Source organism: Uranotaenia lowii, chromosome 2 (assembly GCF_029784155.1).
Source record: "Uranotaenia lowii strain MFRU-FL chromosome 2, ASM2978415v1, whole genome shotgun sequence".
NCBI classification, from domain to species: domain Eukaryota; kingdom Metazoa; phylum Arthropoda; class Insecta; order Diptera; family Culicidae; genus Uranotaenia; species Uranotaenia lowii.
In genome coordinates this window covers 1,918,142-1,940,953 of record NC_073692.1, presented here as the reverse complement: position 1 = coordinate 1,940,953, position 22,812 = coordinate 1,918,142, and the positions used below count along the sequence as shown (strand labels likewise).

At 36.2% G+C, this 22,812-nt stretch overlaps 1 protein-coding gene across 1 annotated transcript; it reads right to left on the bottom strand.

Moving 5' to 3' along the window:
• Nucleotides 1-226: 226 nt before the first annotated feature.
• Nucleotides 227-868, bottom strand: LOC129748533 (uncharacterized). The gene has a single exon (XM_055743187.1). It carries the CDS (start codon nucleotides 866-868, stop codon nucleotides 227-229), a length of 642 nt encoding a protein of 213 aa, XP_055599162.1.
• Nucleotides 869-22,812: the final 21,944 nt, after the last annotated feature.

The window sequence follows — 22,812 nt, the reverse complement described above, 5'->3', positions numbered from 1 at the left end:
ATAAATTTTAATTTGTTAAACGAAAGTTTTTGAACCTTCTAAGTATTTTCTAGTATTATATTTGCTTGTAGATAATAACAATTTGATTTTCGTTAGTAAAATAACATCTTCAGTTATAATCACAAAAATGTTTATTTTAATAATTCAATTAAGCAATTAAGACTTTTTTTACACATTAACTTCGAATCATTTTTCAGAAATTTCATTTATTTCTCAAGTTATAAAACTAAGCTTTTTTAGCATGTACTTTTATCGAAATTTGAGATAAAGAATAATAAACGGAAAATTTTCTGGCCTCAAGTTGCGAAACTGAATCTTCATCCAGACAAAAGATGACACAGTACCTTCCATTAGGCAGCAATCTTATGCTAACAATCTTCCACGAATAAATGTCTAAATTTTTGTTTTGTTTTGCAATAATACGGCGAAAATTTTTCCTTCCATCACGTTCCAACCGAGGGACGCTGGGAACGGAAGTAGTAGCACGTCGAAGTGGAGAAACAGGCATAAATGGCAAAACAACGAGATCAGCGAACCTACCATTGGCATGTAGCGTAGCAACTGTTGATTTAAGCCATTGCAGGCTGTAACTATCCGCTGCGTGGAACCAGGCTTTTCCAGAAAGAAACCCAGAACCAACAAATATTGGTTGCGGGTCCTTTTCCGGAATGGCCAGCTGAACGTTCACTAGCTGAGTTGAAAGGCTATCGAAATAACCTTCGTCGATGAAGCCTTCATTTCTCTTGAGGGTGATTTTATATAAATTGTCCAAATCTTTTCGTTGCTTCTTATCGTCATTTGTGACAGGAGAGTTAGCTGCTTTCTTGGAGCTATCTTTCGAGGGACTGGAAAGAAGTTGTTCTTCCATAGCTACGTCGAGGTTGTATTCTATATTTAAAACAGAACAATGGTTTTGTCAACAGTTGAAATCAATCACATGATACGACTTACCAATTTCTTGGGCCATCATCAGTAAATGCACTCGGGCAGGATAAGACCTAACAGTTGTGTTAACAGCAAAGCACAATAGATAAATGATATCTGAAGCACGGCTAGCACTTATAAAATCATTAAACAATACAACTCGTTTGAGTCGAAACACCACCGCTCAGGCGGGAACACAACCATGAAAAAAAAAATTCATGTGGTGTGGAAAGTTTAGCGCTAAAACAATAGGTAACAACTTATAGATGTATGCATGCAGTACTCATCTGGTTTATGAGATGTGATGAGATGTGAGATCCTCCTTTATGAGATGCACTGTTAGTTGTCACACATATATAGGAGTTCATTGAAATGAAGAACATTAATTTATCAATTTTAAATTAAAAAACACAAAAATTAAACTAATTTTCACATTGTTCGCGTATACTGTTCACGACTCGACACTTTGGAAAAGTTTTTGGTATTTTACAAATTCATTTGCTAACAATATAAACACATTTCTTCCGCGAACTTCTGCAAGCGTCAAATTCTCATGTAAAAGATGTTATACTGTATGTTTGAAATTTTTTAGAAAAGTAGGCTATGACCAATTTCCCAGCAAACATGAAATCGCATTAAAAATGATAACTCAAGTCATAAAAAACGTTACTGCGAATCGTAATTCCAGCTAACGCAAGTAAAAGGTCGTAAAAATTGTTACTCGAAGTCGTACTAAATGGTTTAAATCGGATATGATAAAAAGTCCGCCATTTTTGCAGATTTTGAAGACGATTTCGTTCCTTTGCTTTCTCCCGCGTGGGTCAAGTGAGAGAACAGCTTTGTTGTTCTCTCTGCGACCAGAAGTGCAACCAGATTGTTAAAAATCAGATGGTGTATTTGCAAGAATTGCCCAATTACAGAGGCAGCAAATATTGTCGCTGGCAACGGTTCGCATGCGTTGAGAGAAAAAAAAACTGGTCCTCTCTGGCATTTTTTCAGTATGTATGAATATGGTGTTTTATATCGTCCAAATCGTATAATTTTATCGCTTTAGCCAGAAGTTGAAAATATGTATGTATATTGCCTCCACTTTGGTAGGTAAATGCTGTTTTTTCGAGTTTCATACGATCTTTCTATAATGTATATGAAACGTATAACAAAGTTGTTGAGAAATATACCTACAACCTTTGCTGGGGTCCATCACATGTAATTTATTTCTCATATACCCAACCTGTCTACAAATCCAGGTGGCGAATATAAAGAAAGCTCGCGCACATAAGTTCATACACTTCTGCAATTTTAACACAGCAACTTGTTACCGTTCGTATTTGTGGAGTCCAGAGTTTGTGCTTGTTTTCCCTTAGACTTAGGTCAACTTGTTTTGAAATATTCAAAATTATGCACTTCACACTAAAACCCCTCACAACACCCACTCCGACACATTGTTTAGGCCACTATTCCGACTGGTCTAAGAATTCAAAGTAAAAAGGAAATTATGGGAGGAGAGCGAGAGAATTGTTGGGAAATGAGAGATGGGGGGCTTGGCGCGAAAAATTGGGGGTTCGACATGATATCGTTTCCGTCGAATCGGCCTATTGTCTTCGAGCTTCGGACGAGCAGAAATCAAGACGTTAAGTGGTAACTTATAACGGTGGAATTCAGTTTCGTATAATAGTAGATAGTCGATATCACTAAAAGGATCAGGTGAGAGTTAAACGAAAGCCTGATAAAAATATTGAAGGCTTATTGTTTGTAATCCTTTAGGACCCGAAGTTGTTGGCTCAGCCAAATCTCACTCGCCAATACCGGAAGTGAGGGCCATGTCCTGAAATAAGCCAAAAGTAAACCGCTCTAGTCTGCCCACGCCACGCTCGTCCAAGAACCCGCTACGCATCGATTGGCAATATTACCATCGCATGGTACTTTCCGCCAAGGTATTTCCATCTGCTCCACACGTGCTGCCTTAGAATCCACGGCCTTGTTCCTGAAGCCCAACTCGTGCTTGCTAGCACGAAATAGCCTCCCTCGCCTGTCGTACGAGAGCAACATCGAAGCCGCTGAATCAGGTACCTGAAAATCACACAAATTCACACTAAACACGGACACACACACAGATGAATTTGCGTAGCTATTTTCTTAAAAAGAACACCGATTCGCCAACTAGGCCCAGGAGCCGACCTTGAGATCGCTGTCATCGCACGCTCGAGCTCAGCCAATCAAAACAAGGGCTTGTGTGCCCACCCTCCACTGAGTCTCCAGAGGAACGACCAGGGACTCGAGGGCTTAGGCGGGATCCCTTCTGGATCTGGCAGTAACAAACTTACGTCATCAGCCGGATTTCCTTGTTAAATTTTATCACCACCACAGAAACATTAAAGTTCCTCATCACCTCTCTATGAACCACATTGACAACCTACTTATTTTCAGGAAAAAATTAACGATGATAAATGAAGTTCGAACAATTTCTTCACAAACATGCGTTGCAGGATGTTAACAACAGAAGTTGTTATAAAGCAAAAATTATTTCCTGTAATATTACGCAAATGTCCTGTAACAGAAAGGAGCAGGACATTTACCGTAATTTTACAGGACGAAAAAAAAATTACGTGTCATTTAATTTTTAGTGTATAACATTTTACAACACATTTGCTGTAATAATAAATTAATCTTCGTTAACTTTCAAGGAAAACAATTTAAAATTACAGGTTTTGTTAATTACAGGTTGATTTATTTTAAAGGTTGCGATTTCAGTGACACGTAATAGTCAAAAAAAATTTCTGTGTACTGGAACCTGAAAAAAATCATTTTTCTTCAAAATGTTGAAATTTTGCGCCGAGGACCCAGCTCACCTTGTTCGTATGCTGCTGTTTTTCCTTCATCTGAAAACTAGACATCATCACAGGAGGCGACGTTAAAATTTACTTCGTGATACTTGAAGAAAACTTATTGAAGTTTTTTTTTCTTATATATAAAAATATAAGAAAAAAAAGAACATTAACATTTTTGTCCGAGTTTAGTAGAGTTGGTAACCCTGAACCCTTTCGACAAAACCGGTACCTATTATCAAACATATTTTGTTCGTTTTATTTTGAAAAGTTTCCCAAGGTAATATGAGTAAGTTTGATCTTCAAAGAAAACGACTTCTTTTTCAAAATGAGTTGTGAATTTTAACTTCTATAGTAGTCAAAAATTTATATTTATTAAACCAACTCATATGTAATTCTCTTCAAACCATCCGTTAAAATTAATTACTCCAGAAATGTTGGTGCTGTCCGTTTTAAACATGACCGTGAGAAAAATGCTTTTGAAGTGTTCGAATTTCAAACAGAATAAATGGACCGATCGGAAATCAAAACCGCCAACCAATAAATTTCGACCATTCGGTTAATTGAAATCCCTTCGGTTTTGATTATGTCGAAATGAATTTCGATTTAATATGTCATTTGAAGTCACCTTGCACGAAGTTTTTATTCATATTTCATTTGATTGAATTTCTAGCTATTCATTTCAACCAATAGCTCACAGTTTTCCTAGTGCTTATCATTTTTATATAATTTATCATGCGAAAAAATCATGGATAAATTTCGAGCAAGAGCAACAGCTACGAGTATAAGCCAGTTTAGGAGTAATCATCAAATTAATGTTTTTTCGTGCTCAAGACCAGTTAACCAAAGCTTACCTCTTCGAATCATTGCTTAAGAACCATAATGACGTGGCCTGCTGCGTCAGCAAGAACTATATCGAAAATAAAAACAACAAAAACATCAATATTACCACCAAACTCGATTTTCTATTCCAACTGAATACACGAGGTTCGGTTAAAGACAATCGAAACGAAGCAGCCCGGGGTCATCATCACGAAATTCATTGTGTACACAAAACAAAAACTCGTACCAACAACACGCAGAATAGAAGGGAAAAAAGTCATGGCAACCCATTTCCGGGATCTCTAGCTTCAGCTCCGAGACGATTGGTTACTGCGATGTGGTTTCGGGTAAAAGTTATTTGTTTGAACAACTGATAAAACTCGTCAACAGCAATTCCGAAAACAGCAAACGAACCCACCACCACGGACGTTTGCTTGCCACGGAACAAGGCAATACATACGGAAAACTGGTTCACTGGGAAGCAGCAGCATGATTTAAGGATAAGTTTTTCCTGCACAGAGCTTCCTTCCTCTTCTTGGCTTGTTAATTTCCATCAACCCCTACGCTCTGCCTGCTGCATGCGAGATTGTTTTTCTGTGCTTTCTCTGCTTCAATCAACATGGATGGGCTGGATCTTCTTGAAGCATCCGTTTTCTTGAAAAAGACTAAGAAAAGCTGAAGCTGTTCAGGAGCTCAAAATTATAAATTCAAAATTTTGCATCTATAATGTAGGTGCAAAGCAAATCTTGATTGTGTAATGTCGGTGGTTTCGTTGTTGATATAGTGTCCCGTTTGAAAACAATTGAATATTCGTTTTTGCTTTTTCAATGTTTTGAATTTTTTCCTGACTCATGAAAACTTTACATGATTAATGCAATAATGGTATATTAAAGACCAGCATTGATAATTTATAGTTAAGTTTTTTAATTTCATTTTATTATTTCATTTAGCGTTCATCAAACTTAAATTGTGAATAGCCTGGTCGTTGACCTTTAGACGCGCGATTAAGCGTTTTTTTATAGTTCTCGATTCAAGTAGAACCCTTCGGGGATGTCTGCTATCTAGTTTTCCGATTATTTGGGCTCGAATCCTCAAGGATACAAAGTCTACATTAATCCGCATCCTTTTTCGACTTCAAATAACAAATCCCACCATCGAACCTGTTTGATCCTGGAAAATAGAACGCATGGTAAAAATAAATAAAGAAACGACCAAAAATGATCTCAAAATGGCTCCCCTGAAGGCAAACAGCCAGGTTCTTTTCTGGTTAAAGCGAATTTTCTAGTCCTCCAAACTAAGTCGTTCCGGGAAATATGAAAGCAGAGTGAGTGAGAAGGGCGAGGGATTTGATAATCGGTTCAATTTGTTTTCGCAGGAAGGACGCTACGCATCGCCACCAGAAGTACAATAGCAAAATAGTTCGCTTGAATTTATCGCTAGATTTAGAAGGGCTCCTGTTTTAAAGTGAACTTTAACTGCTTCGGGCATTTTTACAATCAACGTTTGACGAATAACTTCACATATCTTTCCCATGAACCTCTTCGAGGTCAATTCTAGCTTGTGTATCATTTGACTTAAGGGCCATTTTCACTTTATTTTACTTGAAACTGTCTATTTTGGTTTTAACTGGTGATAACTGGAGGCTCGCTAAGCATTTTGAAAAATGCTTTGGATTTTAATCGGAAAATTAAAATCATTGGAGATGCGAATGATTTCAGTGAGAATTGTACCACTTCGAATCTGGTCACATGCAATTTCCGATTTCTCCATGAGGAAAAAATATACAAAATGGGTTAAAATACGTTTTTGAATGGTTTTTTAAAATAAATGTTTGAGGGAAAAATACATAAACAAATTGTTGTTTCGATGGATTCTTGAAATTTGCATCGAATATTTACCTAAATCGATTTTTGCACAATAGTAACATCAACCATTGGCCATTTTTTATCTACCATTTTGCCATATCAGATTATGATTTGAATCAGTCAAATATTAAAAAAGTTCTATGATAGACTGCAACTAGATCCAAATTTCAATTTTATTCATTGCTAAAATCTTCTTAGTTGCAAATTCGCTAGTCCGGCTGAAGTTAGGCTTCGAACAATTACTACCCAAAGTCCTCCTTCATCGGAACAATTTAAAAGTCATTACTCTCCGGCTCCGGCTATGCAATTACTGGGGGCAATAAATTGATTTCCGACTGATCCAAGCGGCATGTTTGCCATGTTCACTTTTGGAAGCATACCCATTCTGGGAATCGCTTTGTGGTGCGGTGTGGATTCAGGATAGTATTGCCCTGAAGGGTTCGGAAGGTTAATCGGAAGGTGGATGTCTTGTAATTACTGAGATCAATCTAATGAACAAAAGTGTTTCAAAGCAAGTTACTTTTGTTATTCTTCAAACTTTTACAAAAAAAATCAAATCTTATGATATAGGGGATTTTTTTTTATTATCTGACAATTTGCGCCGGGGGTCTTCAGATTTTCCCCAAAATTGAAAATTTGGGTCATTTTTGCAACTTAAAAACACATGTATTTTTTTAGATTTCTAACATTTATATTTTTTGAGTTAGCTTCGGTTAGATTTTTTCGTAAATAAAAAATAACCATTTTTCAAAGCTACATAACTCTGTTATTTCTGAACGGAAATTATTAAATAGTACATCAAAATGCATTGAAATTTTATCAGCTTTCCAAATAAAATAGTTGGAAAAAATTAAATAATGACCTTCAACATGAAAAGTTGTAAATAAACTTTAAATGGCGTCTAAAAGTACCGGCTGCATCACCGAATATTTTGCAAAAATACCATTGTATAGCTCGATTCATGATGCAACTTTCATCTGAAGACACCAAAGTGGGCCATTAACACCTTGAAGAGTTATGAAAGAAATAATGACAATAAATCTCTTTTTTTGCATCGAAAACAAATAGTGGTCGAACAACTGCACTCACATATGGAGATAGCAAGCACTTCTAACAACATGGAAACAAAAGAACTTACCAAAGCAGGTAAAAAACACTACTTTTTCGTGCTTTGTAGAGTGTTTGCAGCACAACTGACTTTAAATTTTAACAAAAATTCTAAGTATCGTATTGTTAATGTGATATAACTAATAATGGGAATGTTGCTTTTACAACCTGGACATATACTATATAACTTATTAACTTTTCGATCAAATATCATTGTAAAGCATAATCAATGCTAATAGTAGAAGGTTCAGTCCCTGTGTTTGGGATCACAAAAATGTGATTAAAAAATGAAATATAGACGTGCTTAACATAGTTTTTATATCGGGAGCTAAGCACTGGACACCAAAATCCTTTCCCATTGATCAAAAAAGTATGAGAAAGTGGCACAAATGTTGTAGAAATAATCGAATAGCTCAGTATGGCCAGCCCAGGCTGTAAAATGATGAAAATATGATACTTTTACGGTATCCGTTTTCTACATTCGCCCAGTTTTGAGGTTTACCATACTAGAACGAACATAATTCGTCGTCAGTGTTTTGCTACCTCGATCGCTCCCACACGAATCTTCAGTGTTCCACCGTCCATTTTAAATCAAATCTGGGGAATTACGGATGCAAAACTTAGCGCATAAACTTCTAAATATGACAGTAAAATGTGCATAGCTTGTTGTGACCAGGTGCAAAACTGGGTATAAACGAAAACATTATTAGATTTTTGGATATAACATGAAGTCAGTTAAGCTGCAACAATCTACTGCCCCTACTTTCATAACAGTCCCATATACAAAAACAAGCAAGCGAGACAATCAGCTTTTTCTGTTTTGGTATTTTTAAATTGTGACCACCACTTTCAGCATAAACGAAAATCGTTTCTAGATTGTCATAATAAATCGTTAGACCTGAAATTTTCGAAATTGGGTTATTGGTAAGGTCGAAAGCATCATTTTTATTCATGACTATTAATCGACCATATTTGAAACCTTTTTCAAATCTACTAGCATGACAGTCCCATACAGAATATATTTTTCTCACCAAGCTAACTTCTAAGACTCAAATTTGATCATTTTTGAACTTCCAAATTCAATTGTCAGAAAAAGAAATTTACTTTTGCAAAAAATATCGTGAATTCCACATTGTAAGTTGAATCTTTTTACGATTTTGATAGCATCCGATAGTTTTTCGCTCAGGAAGTCATTCCTAAGAAAGTCAGACCTGACTTCGAAAACTGTGATGCATCATTCGACAACAAGTGAGTTAAAAAAATGTTTAAATGATTCAAAGCAATAAACCAAAGACTATTTCGCCGAAAGAAGCATTGAAAAGAAACCAAATCCGTGGTGTTTCACATATGGGACTGTTATTCAGGTATATTTCATATAGGACAGCCACGAATTGATATTTTTTTTCGAAATTTCTAGAACAAAACCTCTTTTTTAGTGTTTTATGTTCAAGCCTTATGTTGACCTAAAATGACGAAAATTCATATGGGACTGTTATGCGAGTAGGGCCAGTCTGAAAAGGTCGAAAAAATAGTGTTTTTTACCTGCTTTGATAAGTTCTTTTGTTTCCATGTTGTTAGGAGTGCTTGCTATCTCCATATGTGAGTGCATTTGTTCGACCATTGTTTGTTTTCGATGCAAAAAAAAGAGATTTATTGTCATTATTTCTTTCATAACTCTTCAAGGTGTTAATGGCCCACTTTGGTGTCTTCAGATGAAAGTTGCATCATGAATCGAGCTATACAATGGTATTTTTTGCAAAATATTCGGTGGTGCAGACGGTACTTTTAGACGCCATTTAAAGTTTATTTACAACTTTTCATGTTGAAGGTCATTATTTAATTTTTTCCAACTATTTCATTTGGAAAGCTGATAAAATTTCAATGCATTTTGATGTGCTATTTAATAATTTCCGTTGAGAAATAACAGAGTTATGTAGCTTTGAAAAATGGTTATTTTTTATTTACAAAAAAATCTAACCGAAGCTAACTCAAAAAATATAAATGTTAGAAATCTGAAAAAATACATGTGTTTTTAAGTTGCAAAAATGAACCAAATTTTCAATTTTGGGGAAAATCTGAAGACCCCCGGCGCAAACCCGTCAGATAATTAAAAAAAATCCCCTATAGCATTTTAATAAGAGTAACATATTTAATTCAGGTCAACTACGGTTGACGACCTCATCGAAAGTTCCAAGGCAGCAGGTCTCAAAGTCAACGTCGGAAAGACCAAGTCGATCGAGATCAACACAGGAAATCCCTCCAGTTTCATGGTAGCTGGGCAACAAGTTGAGAAAGTGGAGTGCTTCCAGAATCTTGGTAGCCAGATAACGCCTGATGATGGTACCAGGAAAGACATCGAAACCCGGATCAGAAAGGCCCGATTTACGTTTGCGAGTCTCCGAAACATTTGGCGGTCACGCCAGATCTCTCTACGAACAAAAATCCGAATCTTCAACTCAAACGTCAAATCCGTATTGCTGTACGGGTGCGAAACTTGGTGCACATATGCGATGACGACGCTGAAACTGCAAGTATTTGTAAACTGCTGCCTGCGGAATATCATCCGCGCTTGGTGGCCTGGCAACTGGATCTTGAATGAGGAACTACATCGCCGGTGTCATCAAAGGGCGCTAGAAATCGAGATTCGGGAACGTAAGTGGAGATGGATTGGGCACACGCTGCGAAAAGATGAAAACGAGATTTGCAGAGAGGCGCTAGATTGGAATCCAGAAGGTCATCGAAGAAGAGGCAGGCCCAGAAACTCGTGGCGGCGAAGCCTAGCCGCTGAAATCCGAACTGTCGACGAGAATCTTCACTGGGACCAGACGAAGACGCTGGCTCCGGATCGTCAACAGTGAAGGTCTTTTACCACGGCCCTATGCACCGGAGGATCGGCGCGGGATCATTAAGTAAGTAAGTAAGTAACATATTTAATTCAGGTCAACTACGGTTTACAACAGGGTTGATGAGCAACAGGAGGCCCACAAACCGCACGCTTAAGACACTTTTGTGCGACCCGCGAGGCCATTCTTAAATTGAAGTTAAGTATTTCTTGATTAAATTAAAACACGTGTCCATACTAAACAAAGATATTTCGATGATTGCATCAAATATGCAATTGACTGTTCGCAGTTGCATTTGTCCTCCAATAATAAAGATTTTTAGCTTTTTTTTGCATTTTCTTCAAAAAATGAATATTATTGTCAAAAGTGTTTTAAGACTATTTTATTCACTCAGATTTTCCATACTTTTAACAGCCAATCTGAAATACAAAATTCATGAAAGTTGTTTACAAGCTTTTCCAAACCCAGTTGTGAAGCAATATTTTGCTCATTTCTTCTTCTTCTTCTTTTACCAACATTGCCAAAACATGTATGTAAGTATCATGGAAAATGAAAAGACTTGCGGCTTTAATTTTTGTTTTCAACCTAACATCTGTTACATAAAACAAGCATTGCAAAAGATTCTGGAACAAAGGGAGGAATAGAGCGAGGAGTTCCCTACCAAACGCTTCATATCGATTACTTTTATACCTAAATACAACATCATTTGAAAATTGCTATCCTGATCTCATTACATGGTATATTAAGAAAATTATAGGTACCATTAGAACGTTTAAAATAGTACAAAAGGTTGGATCTCACCAAATAAGACTTTGTTGTTTCAGACTGGAAACTCCTCCTGACTGTCGTTTTAGTCGATTCTGAGAGTCGTTTAGAACCTTCGGACCTCCCCTAACCAGGTTTCAACATTCTGAAACAAAGCACAAACCTCTCCGGGAACTTCCACCGGTCACTTATTCAATTATTTTCCACTTTTTAGGGGACTCCACTCTTGTTTAATTTAATTAAATTAAAATTTTTGTTGGATGAAAACAAAAACGCGTGCTTTGCGCAAAAGTCATGGCTTACTTCGAAGTACTATTTTGCTCATTTCAAGCAGAATAATGTGGTACGATAAAAATGTTTAGGTGATTTTTTGATTTTGAAAATTCAATTAATCCATCAAATTCAACATAAAGGCTTATTTGCAAAATCAATAGCTGTCATTCTGTGATTTGATTCGTACATTCTGTGATGGTAATCTGATGAATGCTATTTACGTAAAATTCATCGATGAATTGAGACATTTTACTTTAAAATTGGCAATCAACAATACCAATGTCATAAGATTTTCATAAATCAGCTTTAGAAACTCTTTTGAAAATTGAGTTAAGGAAATCAAATCTTTGACACGTATATATTTATATATGTATCGCATATTTAATAATGTTCATGCTTAACTCATCAACAATATTTGCAACACTAAAGCATGGATCACTAAAAATCTGGACGCACTATTTATTTTACCATAGTGCTCCTAGTTGTCGGATCTGGAATGTTTTGGCAGCACTTTGTAGAGGAATGTTTCTTCTACCAGTGCTGAAAGTTTCATTACGATTCGTTTTGTTTCAAAAAAGTTACACGTGATGGAAGCCGCGAGATGAAAATAAATTTTGAACACCCACGTCAAAAACCCGACGTGGTCGGGTTCAAAAATCGCGAAATCGTTAAAAATGGTCAAATCAACCGTGTGAAGCGTTCTCAAACATTTCCGTGAGATGCGTACTATAGATCGGCAGGTTCATACCAAGCGTCATAGTGGAATTAAGGATCGGAAACTGCATTTGAAGGTGTTGAGAACGATCAAGGAAAACACACGGTAGTCGGACTATGACATTGCCAAGAAATTCAACGCCGACCGGTGCACCGTCAGCAGAATTCGTCTACGCCAGCGGTCGGGGAACCGAGGTAAATTACCCCAAATGGGGTAAAAGTGAAATTCTTAGGGGTAACAGTAAATATTTTGTGAGTAAAATTGTATATTTTAATTTTGTAATTTTATGAATTTGTTGGGTTTATTTCGAAAGAAAAGAATTTAGCGACATTTGTAGAAGTGGATATTTCCTCCTGAGGCATTCAAATAACACGCTTTGAGAGCTCGTTTACGCATACAATACATTTATCTATACATTTATCATTCAAACCACTCTATTTCATACGTATTTTTTCTGAAAAGATCAGAACAAGATAGTTTCTTTTTCAAGATTAGCTTTGTTTTTGGAAGATGATGAAAATATTACTATTGCAGACATCAAGGATACAATTGTAAGACATCTTGTCGAACTCAGAAAGCGGTTTTCTGATTGTTTTCCAGATTTTGATACACGTACTGTCAGTTGGATTGCAGATCCTATTAATTGTGAAATTGCTGCGATACCAGAAGAACCTTCAGGTTTGGCAGAAGCAATTCTCGAACTTCAGTCTTATACGGAAGCACGCCTTCAATTTGAGAACAAACCAAATCTGTTGTCTTTGTGGATGTCAAAAGCTACAAAGGCTTTCAAAATTGCACATGAAGAGGCGGTTAAAAAATAACTGCCCTTTGAAACAACATATTTGTGCGAACAAGGCTTTTTCACTCTAATTAACAGAAAAACGACGAACATAAATCGATTAAACGCCGAAGACTGTATTCAAATCGCCCTTACATCAAAAAGTCCCAATTTTGAAGCAATTATTTCGAACATGAAATAACATCATTTCTCCAAAACGTAAAAGATTGTTTTATTTTTTTCCTTTTTTTTAATAAAATTTTTGTTTGTACAACCATTATTGTTATTTTTATTACTACCTTCTATTATTAAAATGATAATTTTTTTTATTATTTGTTACAGTATCCCAAATTTGTAATTTGTTATATGTCTTCTATTACTATTTTCATCGTTATGTATTACGAGGTTTTTTTTATCAATAAACCTTATAAATGAGGTTTGAATTAATTTTTTTGTTATTGTTTTCTTTTCAAAATTATCATAGGGCATAATATGAAGATTCTGAAAAAAAAAAACAATTTCGTTTTTTTGCTCTTCGTCATGGGGTAATATAAACTTAAATAAAAATGTTTCTGGGTAATGATTCAAAAAGTTCCCCGACCCCTGGTCTACGCGAAGGAATACGACCCTATCAGACCAGTGAGCAACCAAACTGGACATTGAAGCAGAATTTAGTAGCCAAAGGACGTGCCCGCAAGTTATACAACAAGATTCCAACGAAGTTCGACGGATGCATCCTCATGGATGACGAAACGTACGTGAAGATGGATTTTGGGCACCTTTCTGGCCAAAAATTATGTAAAGCCACTGCAGTGGTGCACTGCACTGGTCATGGTGATGTCCCCGGCAACTTCAAATTCGTTTTTGCTGATAAGTTTGCAAGAAAGTGTTTGATCTGGCAAGGTATTTGCAGCTGCGGACGAAAAATTCCGGTTTTTGTGAAAAACAAGACCATGGACTCCGAAATTTACAAGGAGGAATGCCTGAAAACCTTTTTTTTATCGTACATTAGATCTCACAAAGGACTAGTTAAGTTTTCGCCAGATTTGGCAAGCTGCCACTTCAGCTAGGAGATTCTACAGTGGTATTGGGCCAACGGGTGGATTTTGTTGAAAAGGACATCAACCCACCCAACTGCCCTCAATTCCGCCCTATCGAAAAATTTTGGGCAATTGTCAAGCAGAAGATGAAGAAGAATGGTAGGACGACTCGGGAAGCAACAGAGATGAAGAGATTGTGGAACAAAATGGCCGCTGAGGTCAGCGAATAGGGTGTTCAAACTATAATGAGTGATACTCAACCAAAAGTTCGAAAATTCATCAAAACAACATCGGAATATTTTTTTTATTATTTTTCCTTTAAAGTGCAATAAAAACCCTACATTTCAAGTACAAAACATTTTTATTTCGTTTATATAGCTCCGAGTTAGACCCGTTTTAATGCGTCAAGATTTGTAGTGATCCATGCTTTACCAAGTCCGTAAGTCAGGTTTGACTTACCCAACTCACTTCCAACTGATCAAAACATATAAAGAATCCTGAAAGATACCGAAGCATGATTCCATGAAAGAAAAGCTATTTTACTTGTTATATAATGAATTTCAAATATATGGAAGTTTTATCAACAAATGCTTCAAGTTCTACTTAGCAGACGGTGATTCCTTTGTTGACCAAAAACTCTTCCTTGCTTTTGAAGAAATGTAAGCAATCCGAGCAATACAGCGACCGACACTGGCATTTTTTTAATAGATCTCAATGAACGTCAGGAAAACTTGAAACTAAGTTAATAAATATGGCGTTTATTGTCTCAATGGAATTTTATTAATTCACTGCACTGTCTTGTTTGAAGAAAGGAATTTTCTTAAAAAGAGTAAAATTAAATTCTCGCTACCATACCCCATTATCGGAGCGAAACGTGACCGTGGAAAAAAAACTACCGTATTCGAGCAAGGCCAACTTAGCTCTCTCTGCTAAGAAAGTCAAATCTTTGAACTCAATAGAATATTTCTAGAGCCATTAAGTCAAACTGCAATTTTGAATTTTGTAATATTTGCTTAAAAATCTGTCAAATTGTGAATTTTTCTATGCCTCGAGTGAGGTCGCATATTTTTCCGCGGTCGTGTTTTGCTTCGAGATTTTCCTAAATTAACTTTTCCTTCATTTTTAATGATCAAGTTTCAATAATTTTGACAGGGCGGTAAATTCTTTCATATCAGTCGATTCTTCAAGTGGAGTGCAATAAACGCAAGTCGTAATCGCGTGTGAAATTGTTGGAGTTGTACGAATCAAATGGGCTGGCACTTCGCCTTCCGAACCAGTCCAGAACCGTTTTGCTCCCAAAGTGCTGTTGGGTTGCAGGTGAACCATGGACTGATTTGAAATTTCAAGATCATGTTTCATTTTCGTTTGTTCTAAGTATTTTAATTTCGTTTAATCTTAACGCCAGTATTTAATAATGAAAACAATATGAGGCGAAAAGTTCAAATTGATTTTTCAGGTTCACCGGAAACTATTTGTTGATACTCACGATTTTCTGGACTGGAATTTCGCGGCCACATTGGAACAAAACCAAAACCGATTGTTTTGGTTTCGTCCTCTTTCGTCAATTCGCATATTGAGAACAATAGCGGTTGACAGTTAATGATGATCAATGATGATAACAACAATATAAATGTTGTCATCATGCACGCTAAACTCAGCCAACACAGCAAGTGGTTATGAGTTACCCTGCAGTGTTGGCAGTTTATTCTGGGTGGTTAGCCCAGAATATGATAGAAATTAAGGAATGATTCTGAGTTGAGAATCACCTAGGTTAAGCGACAAGATTGTTATCGCTATAGGTCTAAGTTAGCTTATAAGGACTTGACGAACAGAAATGAATAAATGGTATCTCATTTCCAAACCAATTCCCTGTTGCTAAATCATTGAATTCAACACTATTTTTTGCATTGGATTTTCGAATCTAAACCATAAATAATGACCATTCAAAAGTAATTTTCATCGATGACCCTCTTTTTTTGAAAGCAAGCAATGTAATATTTTCTTATGTCTATGTGAAACATTTAATAAATGATCTTAAATACTTCGTATTTCTGTAATGAAAAGACAATTTGTTTGAATTATTATTATTCAAATCACAATAAAAAAAGGCCACTCAAGTCAAAAATATCAGTGTTGAAACCCCAAATATTTTTTCGTTGCATTAACACTAAACGTACCCGAGGCGGTCAAATGACGGTTTTAGAACTTTAAACGATGATTACGCCTTATATAATTGTTTTTTCGCAAATGTAACGACAGGACTATTTTTGTTTTTGAAATGCAAGTATTTTTGCGTTTTTAAATTTTTTTTAAGTGTTACGGTTTTCGAATAACGTATGTGGTATACCTATTCATACCGCGAGCGGTCAAATGACGGCAAACACCGTTTTCGCTAAAACTCCCTTGTTTCTCAACCGATTTCTACCAAATTTATAGTTTTGAAAAGCTTATAACTCGACTCAAATATGTTTCTCAGACAATTTTCAGCTACAATCAATAACTTTAAAGTTATTTACAATACAAGAAAAATTTTATGAAAAAACATGCTTCAGGGAAAAGGTTGTAAATCAGTTATTAGGTGCTCGAAAAAAATTTCACATAGTGCCTGAGAAAGCTGAAGTTAGAAGCTATATGTTGCACATATGGAAAAAATTTTTGAAAATTTTCTAAGATCATGGCCACAAAAAATGTAAAAAAGTTGTGTAAAACCCGTACTTTTTAATCAATCAACCGCCAAAGCTGTTCTCGTAACAGTAGAAAATTTTGAAAAAGTGAATTGAAAAGTAGACGTAATTTGTCACATTTTGGCATCTTTAGATTTTTTGAAATACGAAGTACATAATTTATGACGACTTTTCATAGGTAGCTGTTTTTCGAACTTTTTATCAATTTGGATTTTCTAAGACAATTCCTACACCTAAGCACAGCTTTGCACTGGATTTTGAGTACGTTAACGTAAGGTTTAGGTAATAAAACTATATGCAAAAGAAAGAAAATTTCATACCGTTTCTAGTGGTGTAACTGCATTGGCGGTGCAATGCTTGGCAAAAATATGATAAATAAAACAGTGAACTAGTTTCTGAATTTTGAGAAGTCAGCACAAATTCTTGCTTGGCAGACGGGCGCAGTGGGTGGTAATATCTCAAAGCTATTTTGCACACGAAGACGGATTAAAAGAAACAAAAAAAAAACAAACAAGCATAAGCTCAAATTTTCTAGTTTTACTTTCAGAAATATATTTATTATATTTTTGTAAAGCATTGCACCGCCAATGCAGTTACATCACTAGAACCGGCATGAAATTTGCTTTCTTTTGCATATAGTTTTATTGCCTAAACCTTACGTTAACGTACTCAAAATCCAGTGCAAAGCTGAATTTGGGTGTAGGGATTGTCTCAGAAAATCCAGATTCATAAAAAGTTCGCAAAACAACTACCTTTGAAAAGCCGTCAAAAATTATGTATTTAGTATTTTAAAAATCTAAAGATGCCAAAATGTGACAAATTACGTTTACTTTCCAATTCACTTTTTCAAAATTTTCTACTGTAACAGGAACAGCTTTGGCGGTTAATTGATTGAAAAGTACGAGTTTTACACAACTTTTTTACATTTTTTGTGGCCATGATCTTAGAAAATTTTTAAAAATTTTTTCCATATGTGCAACATATAGCTTCTAACTTCAGCTTTCTCAGGCACTATGTGAAATTTTTTTCGAGCACCTAATAACTGATTTACAACCTTTGTCCTGAAGCATGTTTTTTCATAAAATTTTTCTTGTATTGTAAATAACTTTAAAGTTATTGATTGTAGCTGAAAATTGTCTGAGAAACATATTTGAGTCGAGTTATAAGCTTTTCAAAACTATAAATTTGGTAGAAATCGGTTGAGAAACAAGGGAGTTTTAGCGAAAACGGTGTTTGCCGTCATTTGACCGCTCGCGGTATGAATAGGTATATACAAAGTGTCGGTATGTTTAGTGTTAAAATGCATCAGTGCATATTTTTCTCATAATTTTATCTCTTGTCAATTTTATGAAAAATGTGATTTTTTGATTAATTCCATACATTTGCCAGTTTTTTCAATAACTATTTTTCGGGCCTCTTACCAATACGTTGAAAGAGAGCGGAATGGCCTACCTTGTATATTTCAAAGTACTATGATTGGGAGTAAGGCCATCAGGTGGAAGTTTACTATATTACTTATTTTCAACTTTTTCGCAATAAAATTGAAACTTTGTTCAATCGACGCCTACTTAGCGAATTTTGATGTTTTCAAACAATATACTTTTCTTACTGTTAATTATCGCTGTGGTATAGCTCCACAAAACTTTCAAATAGAAGTATCACAAACAATTGTACAAAGGCTTCGAAAAAATGACGTTTCTGATAAAAAAAAATTGTGTTAGAAAAAAACGAACAAGCAACGTATTTTTTTTTTTAAAGAAATGCCGAGTATAAAGGAAAATTTCCATTGATTAACTTCCTCCTGCTTGAAAGAATGCTAAGCCATTGACATTAGATAAATTCTTTGATTATTTTTTTTAGTTTTAAATTTAAATGTAAGTATTTGGTTGGTTTTCAAAAATTTCTTTCTGGTACCTGATGTTCGCGAAGGAGTTCAAATGAAATGAAAAATAAAATTATTCGAAGAATCACCAAAATCATTTAAGCATACTTCCGTATAACCATCCATACAACAGAGAGAAGCAAGCGTTGACTTGGTGGCAACGCACGCGTTTTTTTTCGCTCGTGAAAATTTTATTTTCTTAACCAGTTTAAGTGCTGAAATGGTCGAATTTTTTTTACAAAAAGCAGTTATCGGATCGTTTGAGAAGAATCGTACCGGTTGGGGAACAAAAAAATAGGCCAGGTCTTTTAAATCTGTTTTGTCGGATCCATCTGTGAAAGCTTGAACGGTTGTTGGAACGGTTATGGAGTTTTTTCTTCTGAAGAAACTGTTTAAATCAATCAATGGAAATGTAGCATTTAGTACCGAATTTATAAGCGACTATCTGAGGTTCGAGATTTAAAAAAGTTTCTCGTTTAGTTCTTAGTGAAAATATTTTCACAATTTCGAAGAAAGTTCGGTTTGTGTGCCAATTGGGTGGAAAAATATTTGAGAAATTGTGACCTTGGAATTAATAAGTATTCGTCGACACTTTCGATGTATTGCTATGCTTGCTGCGATTAATGTCAAAAGTATTCCAGCAACAAAAAAGTCGAGTTGTTTAACATGTTTAATCAAAATCGGAAAATACCGATAAGTGTAAGTTTCCTGGAATTATGAAATGTCGAAAATATTTGATTATGTCGTCTAATCAATGATAGGAGGAAAACGTTTAGCCTTCTCCAAGAAAGCGATGACTGTTGCCAATCGCACGCGTTTTACTCTCGTTCCGCGAAAACATAATAAAATAATATATTTTACTATGTAAATTTGAAGTTTTCAAAGAGTGATGAAAAGTGATGTCTCACCAGATGAACTGTTAAAGTGTCACCGGATGCTCCGGGAATTCTCGGTGAAATAAGATTTATTTCATTAAAAGTGTGCTTGCCACGTGGTTGTAGAAGCGACGTGTTTTGTTAGTTTTTTATGTATGAATTTTGGTTCTTGATGATTTATGGGAAAAGGGGTTTTACCGTTGTTGACGCTGCTCTCATGCTGTTGAAGTTGGTGAGCTCGTTCCGTATTTTTCTTATGGTTTTGAAATTTTTATATTACCATTCTTTTCTAAATTTCAAACTTCCTGATTTGAATAGAAAATAGCTTAACTCTATTCTTGGGGTTTAGTAGGGGGTAGGACAGGGCATCGAACGAACGGAAAACTGATATACAATGGATTGTGGGTTCAAGCTAGCCGGAGTATCTCGGCTAATTTGGAATCTCGAGCAGGTTACTTAGGTACCTTTCCAGGATTCTTATTTTTTGTTTCGAACAGTTTGAAGGTAGAGAGATGAGTCAAACCTGTCCCAAGCCAGTGGTAACGGACCCCTTGGTTGTGCTACAATTATTGTTAATGAGTTAAGGATGAACAATATTTGAATGCGCGATCGAGACTTCCCGTACCGACTCGGGTGGAAAGACCTATCAGCCACTAGTGGGTCAAACATAAATCCATACATACATACATACTTCCGTATAACCATCGATGCAACTTTACAAATTATTAGGGTTCCCCCTAATAATGCGGCCCACCAAAAAATTTCAAAATTAAAATTTTCCCGTTGGTTGAAAAGGTTGCTTACTTCTGGTGCACAAGATGAGCTTTATATTGTAAAAAGTGACACTGCTTGCGATGAGAAGAACTGTGAAAAGAATTATCATTCTTTATTTCACGATAATGCCTCCTAACATGAATTATCCATTAGCAGTGCTTTGCGCCATAGAGCAACATCGATGGACGTTAAATAGGGGCCGATTCGTTCCAGGTCACTGACTTTAACAACCATTCTAGAAGGTCCACCGAAGTAATGCTGAAAATGTTTAGTCATTTGTCCCTTATTGAATCTCAGTAGCTTTTCTAAAGTCACATCCGACACTTTCACTCAGTTGAAACGCATTTGACAAATTTTAACAAATATGACTCTTGAATTTTTAACGATGAAACTTTCCCAAACCGTCAATGCTCTTGCTCGATAAATTTCCCAGAAAAAATAATTGGTTACACCCTTCGTATGTGTGAGGCATTTTTGGCTTCGGGGGAAAACCGAAAGTGTTCTTTGTATGCGCGAATATTAATTAGCACTTCAAAACATCACAGCCAGGTACCATAACTAGTGAAAGCTTCGAAAATTCCTGGTAGCATCAACACATTCCACCACATTAGGCGTCATCATCATTCGTAATCTCTATTTATCGAAAAGCGGCGCTTCATTCGAATGTCTGCCCACAATGGGTGTGTGTGTGTGTGTTGTATGTGTGTGTGCAACTTTGTATGGTCGTGAGTGAATGGAACCGCCTTTGAGGAGCTCGCACATCATTAGTCCTCAAGACTCTTCGGCATATCAATGAGATGAGATACATAAGAAGAAAGTGCCATCGTAGAAAACGGTTCACACAATGGCATTTCGTTCCCTTACGCACGTTATCACCCAGCAGTGCAATTGAGCTTTCTGTGTATGACTGGGGCCTAATTTTATTGCAAAGTATTTGGCACTTCTATCAATAAAATGCGAACACCCATTCCACGGTTCACAAAATATTTTGAGCTTACTGAAAAAGTGCTTCGTGTTTAAAATTTGATAAAAATATAGTGCAAAACTTAATCTAGATCCACGGAAACTGACGTATAACCGATAAAACCATAAAGTGCGAATCATTCAGTTATGCGTTAGAATAATTTGATTGCATTCTGTTCCTATCGCACACCACCTAAGAAAGGGAGAAATCCGACTTCTTGTTTTGGCGGTAGGAATGCGATGCCTGTACTAATAATTGAATTCCTTTGTGAGCTAAATACGTGGCACCGAAAGGAGGGAATCCTCTCTAGACGGAATGAAGCGGAAATGCGCGAACCCATTTCGGAATACCAATGAAAGATACTTTAGACGACGACGACGAACGGTGGAATCGCAGCCAGTCATCACCCAACCACCCATCATAAGTAAGCTGCCAATTTCGTTAAACTCGTCGCAGAGATATTTCCAAAGGAACCCACAGGTAGGTAGATTTGGCTGAAGACAAATATATTTTCCTCGGATTCAAGACCGAAAACAATCTCCGACGCTCAAATGTGCATACACAATACACTTTGAATCAGTTTTCCAGATCAATTAACATTTATGGCGAGACACAGGGCTGACAAATGGACCCAAGCGAGATGTCTCCTCCAGACAGGCAGCACAGCATCAGCAGCACAGCGTTACGAATTCCCTTATAACTGAGCAGTGAGACGAAGCCGTCCGTCGCCGTAATGGAAATAAATTGGCATCAATCTGTTAGCCTTTCAGATGTCAGCAACGTCATTAGAAGGCTTTCCTACCTAAATTTTTCCTTTGTCGACGGATGGATGGATCTGGTCTGGTTTGGCTGGAAAATACGATTCCCGGTGAAGGTTTTCCGAGACGGCTTCCCAGAGAGAGGGAGAAAGAGAAAACGGAAAGATTGACAGTTAATTTGATGGTCTCACTCAAATTTGTCGCCACCAACCGCCCGATTAAGGCCACGTGAGGCTGCCTGCTTTCGAACTTCGAGGTGAGGGAATTCTGTTTTTAATAGCTTGACGAATGGTAAGCTCGGGATAAGCTTTGTTTCTGCAATTGGATTAAGGATAAGATATCGCTCGGAAGAGTGGGAATGATTGAAAACCTGATTGAATGAAAAAGACTTATATGAAACATGTGAAGACTTACAGAGCTTTCTAGGGATATTATCATTTAACTAATACCTTTTAAGACAATTTAATTGGTGAAAAAAAAGATTTTTTCTTTTCAATTTTATACAGATTTAAGTGCTGATTTAATTAAGTAGTAAGTAAATAAATGCTGCTTGTAAATCTAGCTGAATCATTTCTTCTGGAAGTTGAAAATGAGTCCAAATAAAGCGAAGAGTAGGCTTTGAGGTGACCGGAGCGTACTCGTTCATTGTTTATTTTATGTCAAAATTTTCGTGTAAAAACTGCTAGAGCCAAGAGGGGTAGCTATAAGGTGTTCTTATCCGTCAAATTTCTGATACAGTCGTGTTGATTGCTTCGTTGCGTTTATTTACCTTTAATTCATAGAACAGCTCAAAGATCTTAGTGTAGAGATGAGATGAAGGATATGTAGAAAATAAATCAAAATTTAATAAAAAAAAAAAGTTCAAGAAGTTGTATATCAGACACAACCACAAGGTAGAATTACGGCATCTTTTTTTTC